This window comes from Lagenorhynchus albirostris, chromosome 21 (assembly GCF_949774975.1).
Source record: "Lagenorhynchus albirostris chromosome 21, mLagAlb1.1, whole genome shotgun sequence".
Classification (NCBI taxonomy): Eukaryota; Metazoa; Chordata; class Mammalia; order Artiodactyla; family Delphinidae; genus Lagenorhynchus; species Lagenorhynchus albirostris.
Window position 1 is genome coordinate 13478851 of NC_083115.1, and position 16734 is coordinate 13495584.

The 16734-nt window shown below is 43.3% G+C and overlaps 1 protein-coding gene across 7 annotated transcripts in view; it reads left to right on the plus strand.

Annotated features, from left to right (window-relative positions):
• The window catches only part of MFHAS1 (multifunctional ROCO family signaling regulator 1), a 116631-nt gene that overhangs the window by 85067 nt on the left and 14830 nt on the right, over positions 1-16734 (plus strand). For 2 of the 7 annotated variants that reach the window (XR_009538259.1, XR_009538258.1), the window contains exons 2-3: positions 11206-11277; positions 12497-12623. Coding sequence is in view for 4 of the 7 variants with exons in the window: in XM_060136448.1 (XP_059992431.1) it covers positions 11206-11277; positions 12497-12623; positions 14777-14852 (275 nt within the window). In the remaining 3 variants the exon portion in view is untranslated. Of the gene's footprint in view, positions 1-7418; positions 7556-11205; positions 11278-12145; positions 12227-12496; positions 12624-14776; positions 15092-16734 lie in introns of those variants that run through there. The other 5 variants (XM_060136448.1, XM_060136450.1, XM_060136449.1 and 2 more) reach the window with 5 other exon arrangements.

The window sequence follows — 16734 nt, forward strand, 5'->3', positions numbered from 1 at the left end:
TAAAACCACCTTGTTGAAGTGGTACCTCACTGTTCTACATTTCTAGGATATAGCATGATTCGCTTTCAGATATTCTCGAGGAATCTTGTACAGAATCTAAAGACAGGCTCTCTTGTTCTTGTGATATCGCGATTTGTATATTATCTGGGCTAGTCTGGGACTGATAAAGGTGCTGACAACAGCCAGTGTGTAGAACGTTGATATAAAGCAATCTATTATTTTGCTATTTTTGACTCTTTTAGAACCAAAAGCAAACCCAGTGTAGGCACCCCAGTTTCTGGCAACTTCCCTGGAGTAATTCTGCTACATATTAATAAACACCACAGGAGCCACGTTTACCTGCTGTCTCGGGGTGTTTATCCTGGTCTCCAGGAATGTTTATTTTGTGTCTGTTGGGGTCTTATACTTCAGCAGGGAATCTTCCCAAAGTTTCTCCCTGGCATCTCATCCCAGTTCTGTGATGGACACTTGGGGAAGGAAACTCCTTGGGCACCCTGGGACTCTTTCAGCAGGTGGAGAGAATCCAGGCGGAAAAGCAGCCTGGAGGAGGAGGAGAAGATGGGGACTTTTGTTCCACCGCAGGTGATGGAAATAGGGGGGCTGTAGAAGGGGAATTTCAAAGCACTGAGTTATGAGGAAGTGGTGGGGAAGAATGGTACAGAGGGTTGCATGTGGTCAAATAAAAACACAAAAAAGAAAAAAACGACATTAGGAAAAGGAAGTGTAAGCTTGTAATGTGAGGGAAGAAGATTTACAAAGAAATTTTGTCAGCAGTTCCCCCCCCACCGCCTTGGTTGAACTTTTGCCAAGTGCTTGATCTGAGGTCCCAGCTCTTTTGATCCAGAAGAGACCTATGTGATGATCCATCCAGGAGGGGCCCTGGACCAAATGCCACTATTCTCAGTTTAGCATACCTGAGATGTTCAGTCACCTCCTGTTCCTCAAACAAACAAAAAGCTTTCTGAAATTAAAAGCAAACATTACTATGAGGACAGTCATCTTCTGTCAGGAATTGGGTTAAACAAGGAAAAGCTAGGCTTGTCTGCTCCAGATGGGCACCTGCCATAAAAGAAAAAATTTCAAAGTGTCCATCGTGTGTGCCCGGCTTGCGGGGACGCTTGGCTTCCACTGAGTTACTCATCAGTAAAGTCTGAGTGCTTCACAGGTTAGCATCATGGAATGAGTCAGAGAAGAAATCAAGAGTGTGGCCTTTGTCTTTCCTTCTGCCTGTAACTGTCACCACTGTCACCACCTTGGAGGATGTTGGGAAGACGCTGAAGTGTTGAAATTTCGTTTGTTCAGTGCAGCCTAATGACAAGCCATGAAGACTCACTGAAGATAGGTACTGAGTTATACCCTTGGTTCAAGGTCATCTCTAAGAACCCCAACTGGCCTGCTTCTGTTTTGCTTACAGGTTGTCCTCTCTTAATGATAAGACTTTACAAATTGTCCCCAAAGCTTCAAGGCACAGAAGGGCATTTCTGAGTGATTTTTTTTTAAAAAAACAAAGTTCCAGCCTTTAGAATCAAAACTGGACTTGAGAATTGAACAAATCTGGGAGACAGAAATACCTCTGCACTGTTAAATTGCCTGGAACCCAGTGGATTCCTACACGGTGAAGAACTGCAGGGCTATATGGCAAAAGTGAAAACAGTTCTGGAAGACAGTCACAATGTCTGAGGGTGTAAGTTTTTGCAGCTACCTTTGCACTTCATAACTTAGGATGTATCCGATTAAGTGGCCCTATCAGCTTGACTTCTTCCCAAGAGGAACAGATTGAGCCAAAAGCAAACTGCTCACAGGGAGAACACAGCATCCCTGCAGTGTGGGGGACCCCTCTCGGAGTCCCAGAGCTCCCTAAGAGTATATGGTGAGGCCCAAGTGCTGGATGGTATCTGTGGGCACCCGAGCTGACCTCCCTGTGGCCCAGCAGGAAGATGCCTGAGAATCTAGGGGTACCCCAGCCAATTTCCTGGCGAGTTCAGCAGTATCCCCCAGGGCACATCCCCAGAGAGTTTCGAGGGTGGCCTAGCTGGCTTCCTCATTGATTCGGCAGCAACCCGGGGCGGGGGGTGGGGGGTAGCTTTTCAGGGACTCTAGTTGGTGCCCATCTAGCCTCAGTTCAACAGCATGATCCCCACCTTCCCCCCAAAGACAGCTTCCTGGGGAATTCTGTCAGCACCCAGGGGACAGTGCCCTGCTGGCTTTAGCCAGCTGTGGACTGGTCTGGCCTGGGCAGCCCGGCAGGCTTTTCCCCTACTCAGAGGCTGTACCACACCCCATCTAACCAACAAGGCCTGAATCTCAGCTTTGCCCAGAGCTCTCCCACGCCCGGGTTCTTCTTCCTGGGCAGTTCTCCCTCAGCCTTGGCGTTATCCTTTAGAGTTTTCTTTCCTCTTGGTAGTAAATTCACTGGAATAGGTTAATAATTATTTCTATTAAAGCTTACTCTGTGGTTCTGTCTCCTGAGGAGACCCTGACTGATCCACACAGCCAGTAAATCTTAGCCAGGATTGCAGCTAAGGCTGTCTGATTCCAGAACCAAACTAATTGGTATTGTTTCTCTATGACCAGCAGTTTCATATACATTGATTGTTGTGATTAAAGTGCTTTAGACTAATTTTTTGTTTTTTAAATTTTTATTGGAGTATAGTTGATTTACAATGTTGTGTTAGTTTCAGTTGTACAGCAAAGTGAATCAGTAATACATATACATCTATCCACTCTTTTTTAGATTCTTTTCCCATGTGGGTCATTACAGAGTATTGAGTAGAGTTCCCTGTGCTATACAGTAGGTCCTTGTTAGTTATCTATTTTGTATATAATCGTGTGTACACGTCAATCCCAGTCTCCCAATTTATCCCTCCCTGCCCCTTCCACCTGGTAACCATAAGTTTGTCTTCTACATCTGTGGCTCTATTTCTGTTCTGTACCTTTTTTTTTTTTTTTTTTTTTTTTGCGGTACGTGGGCCTCTCACTGTTGTGGCCTCTCCCGTTGCGGAGCACAGGCTCCGGACGCGCAGGGTCAGCGGCCATGGCTCATGGGCCCAGCCGCTCCGCGGCATGTGGGATCTTCCCAGACCGGGGCACGAACCCGTGTCCCCTGCATCGGCAGGCGGACTCTCAACCACTGTGCCACCAGGGAAGCCCTGTAACATTTTTTTAGATTACACATATAAATGATCATATGATATGTGTCTTTCTCTGTCTGACTTACTTCACTCAGTATGACAATCTCTAGGTCCATCCATGTTAAATGTCATCATTCTTTGTTATGGCTGAGTAATATTCCATTGTATATATGTACCATATCTTCGTTATCCACTCCTCTGTCAATGGACATTTAGGTTGCTTTCATGTCTTGGCTATTGTAAATAGTGCTGCAATGAACATTGGGGTGTATGTATCTTTTCGAATTATGGTTTTCTCCAGACATATGCCCAGGAGTGGGATTTTGGATCATATGGTAGCTCTATAAGTCTTTTAAGGAACCTTCATACGGTTCTCCATAATGGTTGTACCAATTTACATTCCCACCAACAGTGTAGGAGGGTTCCCTTTTCTCCACACCCTCTCCAGCTTTTATTGTTGGTAGACGTCTTGATGATGGCCATTCTGACTGGTGTGAGGTGATATCTCATTGTAGTTTTCATCTGCATTTCTCTAATAATTCATGTGCTTTTGGCCATCTGTGTATGTCTTCTTTGGAGAAATGTTTATTTAGATCATCCACCCATTTTTTGCTTTTTTTTCTTTTTCTTTTTTTGTATTGAGCTGCAGGAGCTGTTTATATCTTGGAGATGAATCCCTTGTCAGCCGCATCATTTGCAAATGTTTTCTCCCATTCTGTGGATTGTCTTTTTGTTTTATGGTTTCCTTTGCTGTGCAAAAGATTTTAAGTTTCATTATGTCCCATTTGTTTATTTTTGTTTGTATTTTCATTACTCTAGGAGGTGGGTCAAAAATAATCTTGCTGCAATTTATGTCGGAGAGTGTTCTGCCTATGTTTTCCTCTAAGAGTTTTATAGTATCCGGCCTTACATTTAGGTCTTTAATCCATTTTGAGTTTATTTTTGCATATGGTGTTAGTGTTCTAATTTCATTCTTTTACATGTAGTTGTCCTGTTCTCCCAGCACCACTTACTGAAGTGACTGTCTTTTCTCCATTGTATATTCTTGCCTCCTTTGTCATGGATTAGTTGATCATAGGTGTGTAGGTTTATTTCTGGGCTTTCTGTCCTGTTCCACTGATCTATATTTCTGTTTTTGTGCCAGTACCATACTGTTTTGATGACTGTAGCTTTGTAGTATAGTCTGAAGTCAGGGAGCCTGATTCCTCCAGCTCCGTTTTTCTTTCTCAAGATGACTTTGGCTATTCGGGGTCTTTTGTGCTTCCATACAAATTGTAAACTTTTTTGTTCTAGTTTCTGTAAAAAATGGCATTGGTAATTTGCTAAGTATTGCATAGACTGACTTTTGATAAAAATCTGTTTTCAATAGCAAGCACATGTTATTTCACCATTGTTGTTTTTTTTAGTGGAAATGTCTACCATACAGATGGCTTTCTTACCACATAACCCACTCTGGAAAAGACGTGGACACCCCTGTTTATCTTTTCAAAAGAGCAGTTCATCACGTTGGCCTCCAGGGCCTTTGCGCTGGGCTCCTTTCTCTCTTTTTTACATTCTTTTTTATAATTAATTTATTTTTATTATTTATTTATTTTTTGGCTGCGTTGGATCTTTGTTGCTGCACGCGGGCTTTCTCTAGTTGCGGTGAGTGGGGGCTACTCTGTTGTGGTGCGTGAGCTTCTCATTGTGGTGGCTTCTCGTTGTGGAGCACTGGCTGTAGGCACACGGGTTTCAGTAGTTATGGCATGTGGGCTCAGTAGCTGTGGCACATGGGCTTAGTTGCTCCACAGCATGTGGGATCTTCCTGGACCAGGGTTCGAACCCATGTCCCCTGCATTGGAAGGCGGATTCTTTTTTTTTTTTTTTTTTGTGGTACGCGGGCCTCTCACTGCTGTGGCGTCTCCCGTTGCGGAGCACAGGCTCCAGACGTGCAGGCTCAGCAGCCATGGCTCACAGGCCCAGCTGCCCCGCGGCACACGGGATCCTCCCGGACCAGGGCACCAACCCGCGTCCCCCACATTGGCAGGAAGACTCTCAACCACTGCGCCACCAGGGAAGCCCAGAAGGCAGATTCTTAACCACTGGACCACCAAGGAAGTCCCTCCTTTCTCTTTTTTATCTTCTGAGCCTTGTGATCTTTCACTCATTCTATTACTCACTCCTCCATCTACCCACCTGTTCATTGTAGCAGTTCAGACACGGAGACTTAGAGCTGGAGAAAACTCAGAGAGGAACAAGGCCATCTCCTTAATTGTGTTTTTCGGGTGTGGGATACCCAGCCCAGAGTACAAGTGGCAAGTACGACGTAATTCACCGCTTCGTGGAAATCTGTCTCTGGCTGTGGTTCCCACTTCTGCCTCCATTCTTTCCTCAGCCCTCTTCAGTCACACACCCGTCCCCACCTTTCTGCTTCTGTCAAAGCCTCCAGTCACCTCCAAGCCCAGTGGTCCCATCTCCGTTGTTACTTTGCTTGTCCACTCAGCAGAGTTGAGCACAGCTGGTCACTCCCTTTTCTTGAAGGAGTTTGGTTTCCTTTGTGAAGCCACGTTCTTCCTGTTCTCCTTCTGCCTCCTTGGCAGTTCCTGGCTGGCCTTTCTCCTTTTCAGCCTCTAAACTTTCAGTGCTCTAAACTTGGAGCACCCCAGGCTGTCTGTTTTCTTTTTCTTCTTTATCTACTCAATTTCCTGGGTGATGTCATTCACTTGTATGCCTTTCCAGATCATGTGTTTGCTGATTCCTCCCAAATCTCTACCTCCAGTCTTAACCTTTTCCTGCAAATCCAGAACTGAATGTGTAATTCCACAATTAATATCTATCACCCTGTTGTCTAACAGTCAGATCTAACTTGGCCAAAACAGAACTCCTAATTTCTCCCCTTCCCACTAACAATCTTCTCGCTTAGTCTTGCAAGTAGTACCACCAGCTGCCCTCTTCCCATACCAAAGGTTTGGAGTTATCCTTGGTTCGTCTCTGCATCTTACCTCCACATCCAATTCACTGGCAAGTCCTGCTGACCGTCTATGAAACATAACGCCAGTCTCTCCAGACCAGGCCTCCCCCACCTCTCACCTGGGCTCCTCTGTGAGCCTTCTTATGGCTTCCTTGCCTTCATTTTGCCATCCCACACAGCAGCCAGAGGGATCCTTAGATCAGATGTCATTACTCCATTCAAAACCTTCCATATGGCTCCGCACCACTTAGAATCAAAACCAAACATTTTCCCCTGTCTGCAGAGTCCATGATCTGGGCCTCACTGTCTTGCCTCTTCGTCTTGTCCCGTTTCCCCTTCACCCCATGATCTAGATTCTTCTCTGGGCAGCCAAGCATCTTCCTACTTTCATGACTTTGCATTAGTGGTTTCCTCTGCCTGGAATGTTCTTCCCATGACTTGCTTCTCTTTGTCGTTCAGCTTTCAGCATAAACGTCACCTCCTCAGAGAAGCATCCTGGGCAACCCAGTCGCTCCCTATCTCATTAGCCTGTTTTAATAATCTGTGTAACAAGTTTTTAATAAGTTATGTAGTTTGTTCCTTACTAATCTTCCTTCTAGACTGTAAGCGCCACGAAATCAGGGGTCTTCGTGTACCTTATTCGCTGCTGTTCTCTCAGAGTCTGTGGTGCTGTCTCACATTAGTTGGTGGTTGTTATGTACCTGTTAAATGAGTGAGTGAACTCAGTGGCAGACCCAGGCCTAGGACATAAGATTTTCCTCTTTTGTTTCACATCTAATTTATACCAGGATGTCTTTTGCCAGTAAAGTTATCCTAGCTCCAAGTTACTGATATCTCCTGTTTACTTAAAGGTTATGGTAAAATTTCCAAAAACAATTCCAAAGCCAAATTACCTTTAATCCATTTTGATTTTAAATTTACTTTTAAACTTCACCTTTTATTTCAATATGTTGGAAAATACCACATTCAATGACATTTTATGACCTATATCCTTTGGTTTTTAAACTTAAAATTGTTTCCATTTATTCCAAGTGACTATTATAAAATGGTACTTTAAGACACTTTTGTAAGTTGGGAAGATCACACTTCCATAGTTGTGCATAATTTTTACCTCTGTGAAAACGATGTTGGCCAGAGATGGGCCCAGTCCTGGTCTCGGAGATGGAAGGACCAGATCTGTTTGTGCTCTTGACACAGGCTCGCTGTGCTACTTCCTGCACATCAGTTTCTCTTCTAAAAAAACGTCATAATTCATAGTCACAAAATGGATTTTTTTTTAAAAAACAGGACTACCAAAAAGTACAACCTAGTCTATTTATTTTATTTCTTTGGAACAGCAGCCAAGCTGGAGCTGCCCAGCCCTGGGCCTGAGGGAGGTGCTGTGCTGTGCTGTGCTGAAGCTCAGCCGTGGGGACCGTCCCCTAAAACGGCATGAGGTGGCCAGGTCTGCAAATGTCGGTTTTGTGGGAACCAGTAGGTACTGAGAGATCTCTTCTGCTCCCTTTTCTCACACTCTCAAGTGTGCACAGTGGTGCATTTTTCTTATTTTTTATTCAAGTGTACTTGATTTACAGTATTATGTTAGTTTCAGGTGTACAGCACAGTGATTCATTTCTGCAGATTATACTCCATTATACATTATTATGAGATAATGGCTATAGTTCCTTGGGCTATACAGTATATCCTTGTTGCTTATCTATTTTCTGTATAGTACTTTGTATCTGTTAATCCCCTACTCCTAAACTGTCCCTCTTCCCCTTTGGTAACCACTAGTTTGTTTTCTGTGAGTCTGTTTCTGTTCTGCTATATACATTTGTTTGTATTATTTTTTAGATTCCACATATAAATGGTATCATACAGTATTTGTTTTTCTCTCTCTGACTTATTTCACTAGACGTAATATTCTCTAGGTCCATCCATGTTGCTGCAAATGGTAATATTCCATTATATGTATATACCACATCTTCATTATCCAGTTGTCTGTTGATGGGCACTTGGGTTGCTTCCATATCTTGGCCATTGTAAATAGTGCTGCTGTAAACACTGGGGTGCATGTATCTTTTTAAATTGGTGTTTTCATTTTTTCCCAGATACATACCCAGGAGTGGAATTGCTGGATCCTATGGTAGTTCTATTCTGAATTTTTTGAGGAACCTCCATACTGTTTTCCATAGTGGCTGCACTAACTTACATTCACAGTGTTTACCTCTCCTTTGTATATACTTTCTGGCCTTTGTTTTGTTTTAAGACAAGATGTCCTTTTATCTCTGTCTGGCGTTCGTCTTCATATAAAAGGGACCGTGGAGTTCTCCCATCTTTGCTGCCTTTGATAACTCGGTGGGCTTGCAAAGTGGGAGCCTTCCTGCTCCTCAGGTTCTGAGGATGCTGCCTTTGCCCTGAGGGGATGTGGGAAACATGCGTTTGTGTATCATTGCATCTCATCCAGAGTCACACTTAAAAGACAGCAGTGAACTTTGCGGGGTGGAGGAGTGAGCTTCAGAATATTCAAGCTGAAAGAGGCCTTGAAGAAATCTGGATAATTCCTTATTTAATAGAATCTACATAATTGCTTGTTTTAATTTCCAGACCGCTTTTGCTGTTTTGGGGGATGTTCATAACTCAGATCTTTACCCTGGATCAGGAAGTGGGTTTTATTTGTACTGAAAAGACATGTTTTAGGCTTTTAATATCGTGGTTTGGGTCGTCAGAGTGATACATTTTTAGTATTTTGCATAATGTGCCCAGTATTTGTGAATTCTGATGATTAGCAGAAAAAGACCAGCCATTTCACTTATCTCCTGTAGTTTAAAAATAAATCGTAATAAAACTTGGTGTTCTATTCTTCCACAGGGGAAAAACAGCTAATGAGCGTTCACTAGCATTTTAATGCCAGAAATCTTGAGACAGAGTGATCAAGTAAGAATAGCTTTTCATAACTTTCATAGGCACAGGGAGACTGTGTAGTGGCCTAATACAGCCTCAGTAGATGCGGTGGTCTGTTCATCCAGCCAAGTTTCTGCTACTTCAGGAAGACTGTGTAAAAACCGCACATGAATAGAGAATATCCAACAGAGGAGAAAGCATCAGCATTTAAAGCTGGCATCTCCCTTCAGTGTGAAGCATTCTTAGCCTTTTTTTTTTAATTGATTCAAGCATAAGAATAAACAAATAACCTCAGGACCATTTAATCTTGAATGACCCATTTCACTCCAAATCCAGTTGTGTTCCTTATCAGTTTATGTTTCTAATGAGAACATACTTTCAAATTTACTTTCTACACAGAAATATTGGTCTCATAATTTTTAATGACTACAGAGAATTCTGTCTTCTGAATTGTGTCATAGGTTTTAATCATTTCCCCTTTGTTGAATATTTGAGAGGGTTACTAAGTTTTCACTGTGTTATGAATAGTGTTGCTATGAGCAATCATTGTATAATTTTTGTAAGAAAGGTCCACTTCCTTGAAGCGAATTCCTAAAAATGGAAATATACCAGGTCACGTGAATATTTCTCCTTCCTCTATTGGTAACATTTTCTATAAATATAACATCTTTTTTGCAGCTGCCACCAACTTTGGGATTTATCTTTTTTATTAGCTTTTGCTAGTGATGACTGATGTGTAATAAATCTAAATTCCCCACATTTCCAGGTCTTTTCCAGTCCTGGAAATCAGTCGTTCTCTAGCATCACATAACTTCCTAGGGGGCATCCACTGCACAGTACCATAGTTCTTTTTTTTGTGGACTCGACTTTCTCCAGTGCCGAAGCCCTCCACATCACAGGCCTTGCTTTAGACTCCCGTATCCCTGCAGCTCCTCACACAGTAATATCTCCCTAATTAGGTGCTCAACCAATAGCCTGTGCTTTAGTTTGAAAATCAAGTTTGTGTTACGGAAATCGGAGCCAATTAGCTTCTATTTTAGTAGCCAACACGTTAGAAACCACTATTTGTGTTACTGATAAGATAGTTTTTTGTTGTTTTCTCTTACTTTCTTAATTTAGCAACTGGGCACGTTTCCGAAATCCTCAGAATCTGGCCCCAAGCAGTAGCTTGTCGGAGTGCACGCATGTCTTGGAGCTCGTGAACTGTTCTGTTTCTTGCTCATCTGCACAGCACCAAGTGAATTTTTCGTATGCATGAAATTTCTCAGTGCCTTCGACTTTCCTGCTGTTTCAGTGGCTGGCAGTGCTGCTAGGGGTACGGCCCACACAAAACCAGTTCCCTGGACCTGGGTGATTCTGGGCATCTGGGGCAGGGTGGGGGGCACTAAAGCTCTTGGTTTAATAGAAATTGATAGCCAATGCTTAATAGTCAACTGTAAATTATTTCCGGTTCTCTGGCAAAACCTACACTATTCCCAGCAAGGAAGCCAGCGGTGCAGGAACGGGAGCCTGGGGTCGCGGCTTGACATCTACATTTGTTATCCTGGGCCCTCAGGCACTTGCAGGAAGGAGGAGCAGAGGCCTGTGTGAAACTGCCACCAGGAGAGAGTTCTTGGGGGAAGCCAGAGATTCCCAGTCTGGGTTCAAGCCTTGGGGGTAATCTTGGGACAGAAAGTAGAAACTGAAAGTATCAGGTGAGGAAGCAGTGGAGGGCGGTCCCGGACTGGGGGTGTTAACGGGCCTGGGTGGTTCAGAGCATTCTCTTGGTGCAGTTCTAGCCCCATGGTAGGCGGTGGGTTTAAAGCTCTCTGTGGGACTCCGAGCAAATCTGTTAAACTCAGAGACCTTCTGACTTGTAAAGTGGTATTTGGACTGGATGACTTCCAAGTCTCAGTCTGGTGCAACATGCTCTTACTTTGGTTCATTTTATGACTTCGAGAGCATTTAATGTTTACGTTTTTAATTTGCCTTTTTATATTTTGAGATCTTTTCCTAGCTGGTGTTGGAGCAGAATTCTGATACCCATGTATCCATGATACAAGCTAATGATGCTAAATTAACTTTTGCAGTCATTCGGTGTTTACATTAGTTTGGTTAAGGAACTCAAATTACATTCGGTTTGTATTCTGCAAAGCCATATAAAATTGTTCAAACCAGGAAACAGCTGTCTTTCATAAAAGTACAAAGATGTCAATGGTTAGTTCATTACTGAATAATAGCATTTTTGGATTACTTTTCTAGGAGAGATGTGTTCTGGAGTAAAGAAGCAGTCCCCACTTTGGGGGGACGGGTATCAGAGGGTGGCAGCAAAAGGTAAGGGCCCTAGAGATGGGTTCCCAAGGTCACAGCCCGAGTCTGCCCCTTGCTAGCCTTGACTCTGGGTACATCACATAACCTCCCTGAACGTTAGCTTCCTCATTTGCAAAGTGAGGATAAACCTTATAGTAACATTGTAAAGATGAAAGGAGATGTACATTTAAAGCTGTCCATTCAGTGCTGGCTCAGGGCAGGCTCTATCAATGTGAGTTCGCTGAAGGTGAGACGTTTAGATACACGGCATTTTCAGTCAAAGGATTTTTTTGTATCCTCACATGAATGGCATATACTTTGGGGTCCCCAGAATTTCAAATCAGTAATACAAGTGATGGCTGTTGATGTTTTATTTCCAGTAGCATCTTTCCCCAGTTGGCAGATGTTTTGGTTTCATTTATTTACTTTCTAGGTATAAGTAGGGGAATTTAGGCAATAATGCACCATTGTCCACCAAAAGCTGTTTTTTGAATTTTCTGAGCAAGAGCTGGCCATGAAAACAGAGAAAGGGCAGAGGGTGCTACTGGGTAAGCGGACAGTGGGGAGGAAAGCAAGAAACGGAAGGCATCACTGCTCTGGGGGATTTGATGATCTGGTTGGAGAGATCGTATCTGGGGCAGGCAGAGTACGCAGGTATCCTTTGGGGTGACTTACTAGCTCCCATTACTCATAAGAGAGCATTGTGTTGGTCCTTTACAAATCCGCACACATACCTACCCAGGGAATCCTCTTGCCAGCATGAACCAGCCTGTTTACCTTGATAACACACCTTTAGTCAGCTGCATTTCCAGATCATTAATACGGGGCTTTGTTGCAAGGCTGCTGTGAATTCCATCTGCCCCCATCCTCATTATGAACACCTCCTTGGCAGCCCCGCTTCTCCGGGCTCGGGCTCGAGGGATCCTGGTGACGTCTAGATAAAGATCTCTGGAGCCCATCTGGGGAAAGGAAGGTGAGGAAAAGAGTGGCAGATGCTGTCTTTGTCCGGAACGGTAGCCTTCCTGCCATCACCATTAGAATGTTCTCCACAGTGATGCAGATGAGCCAGTGAGAGCAGAGCCAGTTCTGCTCTGGTTGCACATTTGTTCTCTGATTCCACTGTCTGCAGACCCTTCCCGTCATCCTCACTACCTGCCCTGCTCCCTGTTTCCTCTACCCCCTCTCTAAGGTGGCCTCATTTTTGAAGGCAAATCTCACTAATGCATATTTCTCTCTCCTGCAGGGGAGTTGCTGAGTCAGCCCAGACCAGAAGGCGTGGCAGAGATCATTTGCCCCAAGAATGGCAGCGAGCGAGTGAATGTTGCCTTGGTTTACCCACCCACACCGACTGTGATCAGCCCATGTTCCAAGTGAGTTCTGAACCCGCAGCCCCTGTCCCTCACTCCTGAGAACAAAAATCCAGGTTAAAGTACCTTTCATCAAACCTGGAAATGCTCCCCCAGGGCAGACCTAGTTATCTGGGCAACAGCAAAACTATGGCTTATACAACAAACTAGGAACTTTCATTTTTTGTTATTTGTGATGTTTTTTTTTTTTTTTACTTTTGCTGATAAAAGAACATTTTAAAACAGCTTTTTTGAGATTTTGTTCACATATTATACAGCTCACTTGTTTAAAGTGTATGATTCATTGTTTTTTAGTATATTTGCAGGTATATGCAACCAAAAAGAGCGATTTTTTTTTTTGATAGAGAGTCATAATTCTGTCATTGTAGCATGAAGTGGGCCCTCATTTTAGAAAACAGCGAGGGCTCATTAAATAAGAAAAGCTGGCAGAAAATCTGTAGCAGATCCTTTTTTCTTGTGGGTCTCTGATTCTCTATCAGTCCTCGACAATCAGAAGCTGTGTGGTTTTTTCCCACCTTCCCCAAAATGGACTTAAAGACACAGAATGTACCCATGTGAACTAACTTTTGGATACAAGGTTAGCTTAGCATTAAACTCAGATGATAAACTTAGGTTAAACGCGTCTGTTTGGTTTCTTCTGTAGTGTTAAGAACTGAACAGGCCACTTTAGACTGAGATGAAATACCTTTCTACTGCAAATCTTGAAAAGCAGTAAGTAGTCCCTGGTCCTCTGGGTGATATCAACAAAGTATTCATGAAGGAGACTTCAAGCATTTTTCTTCCTAGTTGACCACATAGAATATTTTTTCCATATCTAAGCTTTGTATAGGGATGTTGGAAAGTTCGTATTTGAGAATGGTGACCTGTTACGGCCTCTTGAGAAACTTGCTGTCAGGCTGCATTCCTGAGAGTTTGTGTGATAGGAACTTATGTCTCCGACCCTCCAAGTATCAGCTTTCCTGCCCTTGATATGCTGTCTGCAGAGCAAGGGTCTGCTGGGGATTTCTCATTCATTAGCCAGCTGTCCCTTTTCTCCAAACTGGGTGACTCATTAGACAGAACATCCCTAATCCGTCTTTGCTGCAAAATGTCACTGAACACCCAAGGGAAAGTCTTTTCTCATGCTCTTCTATTCAGAATGCTTTTTAGGTTAACTTATCACTAATATATGACCCTATGACATTGTGAAACCTTGAAATGCTTCTTAGGATTACCCAGTAACTAAATATGAACCAGAACATTCCCCTGTCCTGAGCATACCAAACATCGGAAATGTTACCATTCTCTGAATTGGTATACACTGGTGCCTTTCTTACACATAGGGTAAGGATAAAGGGATATGATAAAAAAACAGGGTCTGGAACGGAGGGAAACAATTGTGCAATAGGCTTTGCATGGGTGTAGATTTTCCTGAGCCAGGAGAGACGGTAACCTATTGTTTTGCCATAGCCACGTGGCATTTAATAGACGAGATAGAGGTTGGAGTTAAACTATCCACTTGCACGAGAAACCACAGTGGCACCGAGCCAGAGTTAGTGTCTTCTCACTGGCTTCTGTTGTACTGCCACAGAACGACATTTATACCAAGCTGCAGAAATGCTATCAGCTCCTCTCTCTTCCAGTTTATCATACCTGAAATGAACAAGCAGCTTTAAAGCCCTGGGTAATCAGAGCCACATGACCTGAGACTTCTAGATGCTGGAGGGGATACCTTTAGGGACTGAACTGCTTTTGACCCAGCTCTGTGAACAGTTTTATTTTGAAATGGATTTTTAAGAAAAGGTCTCATACAATGGATGGCAGATTTAGAGGGTAACTCTCAATTCTAAATGAAGGAATATCCTTGAGAACAAAATGGAAACAAACAGTCAGGCCCTGCACAGCCCAGTGGAATCTCTAATTTACAAGTGGATGGCAATGTATTGGAAGTGGGATTTGGGGATCGATGAGGAAAGCTGTCCCAGGAGGTGGTCGTTAGGTCCAGACAGCTTGGGTCTGAGCCTGAGAGCTTCTGAGAGTTAGACTTAGGGTCTCAGCGGACAGTAGAAATTGGTAGGCTGGAGTTATTGCCCTGGTTTTGCAACTCCAGCCCCAGTTAACTTAGGCAAGTCACTAGGGCGTGACCTTTTACTGCTCTCTCCTCCTCTAAAATGTAGGTCGATGGTCAAGATCAGACTTTCTTCATCAGGCACGTGTGTATCAGAATTTCCAGGGCCAGGCACTAGTCTTTAAGAAAACGAGTCACTCAGATGATTGTCATGTGTGTGCCAGACATTCCGCTCGTTGAGATCCCCTCCAGGGCTCCCAGGCCAGTGAGTCTCATCTTCAGGAGAATTCTTAATAATTCTGCCAGGACGATAGGCGGCAACCAGAGCCATCCCAGGAAAACCAGAATAATCACCCTACTCTTAGGTCATTGATCCAGATCTTACAGTGGTTTTAAAAAGGCATCCCAAGCTCTTCGTTGACCAGTTTACCACTCTCCTTTATAGGTCAAATGAGACTTGTCATTAACGGCCTGCCTTTGACCATGTGTAAAATAATGGTGCTACTATGAGCTTTATAAGGAAAAACCATTGATGACTGTTATTTGATTGGATCTTCCTTATGAATTCCAAGCTTCTCTATTTCTCATTTTTTAAAATTTCGAGGTGTGTTATTCACCTACAGACAGAGAATAAAGAGCAAGTAGTGATTTTTTTTTTAAAAAAGTGACTTATTCTCCTAATTCACCTTGGATGATGGTGAAGTCTCTGCCAGCGTTCCACGGGGAAGAGGTTACATGAAGTGAATGAAATGCCTGGCCTTCGGCACCTCGCTCTCCAAGGAGAAACGTATCAACTGAGTGACTTCTTGGTCCCTTGGCTGATATCAGATAGAAATACGAGTCATTTCCATACTTCGGCAATCCTGGGCTGATTTTCACGGATATTTGCCTTGGAGATGAGACGAAAATTCGTCTAGTAGCAGATTTGCTGGGTTGCTTTGAAAAATTCTGACCTCCTTAAGGATATGGATTCTGTCTGATGATAAACATTTTTTTAAAGCTTTGGTATACTTTCATACCATCACACTTACCCAGTCAGTGATGGTTCCTATATGGATTCTGTCTGATAAACATTTTTTTAAAGCTTTGGTATACTTTCATACCATCACACTTGTCAGTGATGGTTCCTATATGGATTCTGTCTGATAAACATTTTTTTAAAGCTTTGGTATACTTTCATACCATCACACTTACCCAGTCAGTGATGGTTCCTATATTTACAGAGTTGTGCAGCTATCACCACAATCTCATTTTAGAACATCTTCATCAAAGAGAAATTTCATGCCCATGCCCACCTGCAGTCACTGTGTCTAATACAATACCTAGTCCCATGCAGAAAATAAATAATTTTTAGTGCCACTTTCAGGAATGGTTTTGCTCCCTGGTGTGTTGGTATTAAACAGATTTGTGAGTTTTAAGGAAATTCGTACAAACACTTGTTATCCTTGGCCCAGTGCAGTCTGAAGGCAGTGGAGTGACGTGTACCCCTGCTGCCAGCCCCGTTTACTGAGCAGTAGAAGGGAAATGGAGTTTCTTGGAGGGAAATCAGCCTCCTTCAGAACTCTACCTATACCTAAAGTATAGGTAGCAATTTTTAAAAACAAAGACTTAGTTGTTAAGAGCAGTTTTAGGTTCACAGTAAAATCGAGCAGAAGGTGCAGAAAGACCCCATCTACCCCCTGCCCTGGCCACACACAGCCTCCCCAACCAGACTGGAACATTTGTCACAGGTGATGAACCTACACTGACACCTTGTTATCACCCGAAGCCCACGCTTTACATTAGGGTTCACACTTGATGTTGTACGTTTCATGGGTTTGGACAAATACAGAATGACATGTATCTACCATTACAGTATCTTATACAATATTTTCATTGCCCTAAAAAATCCTCTGCATTCCCCCTCTTTATCCCTCCCTCCCCTCTTCCCTCTTCACCCTTGGCACCCACTGATCTTCCTTTTTTTAGCTTTATTGGGATGTAATTGACAGATAAGTAAGATATTTAAAGTGTACACTGTGGTAATTTGATATCCGTATGCACTGTGAAAGGATTCCCACCATGTAG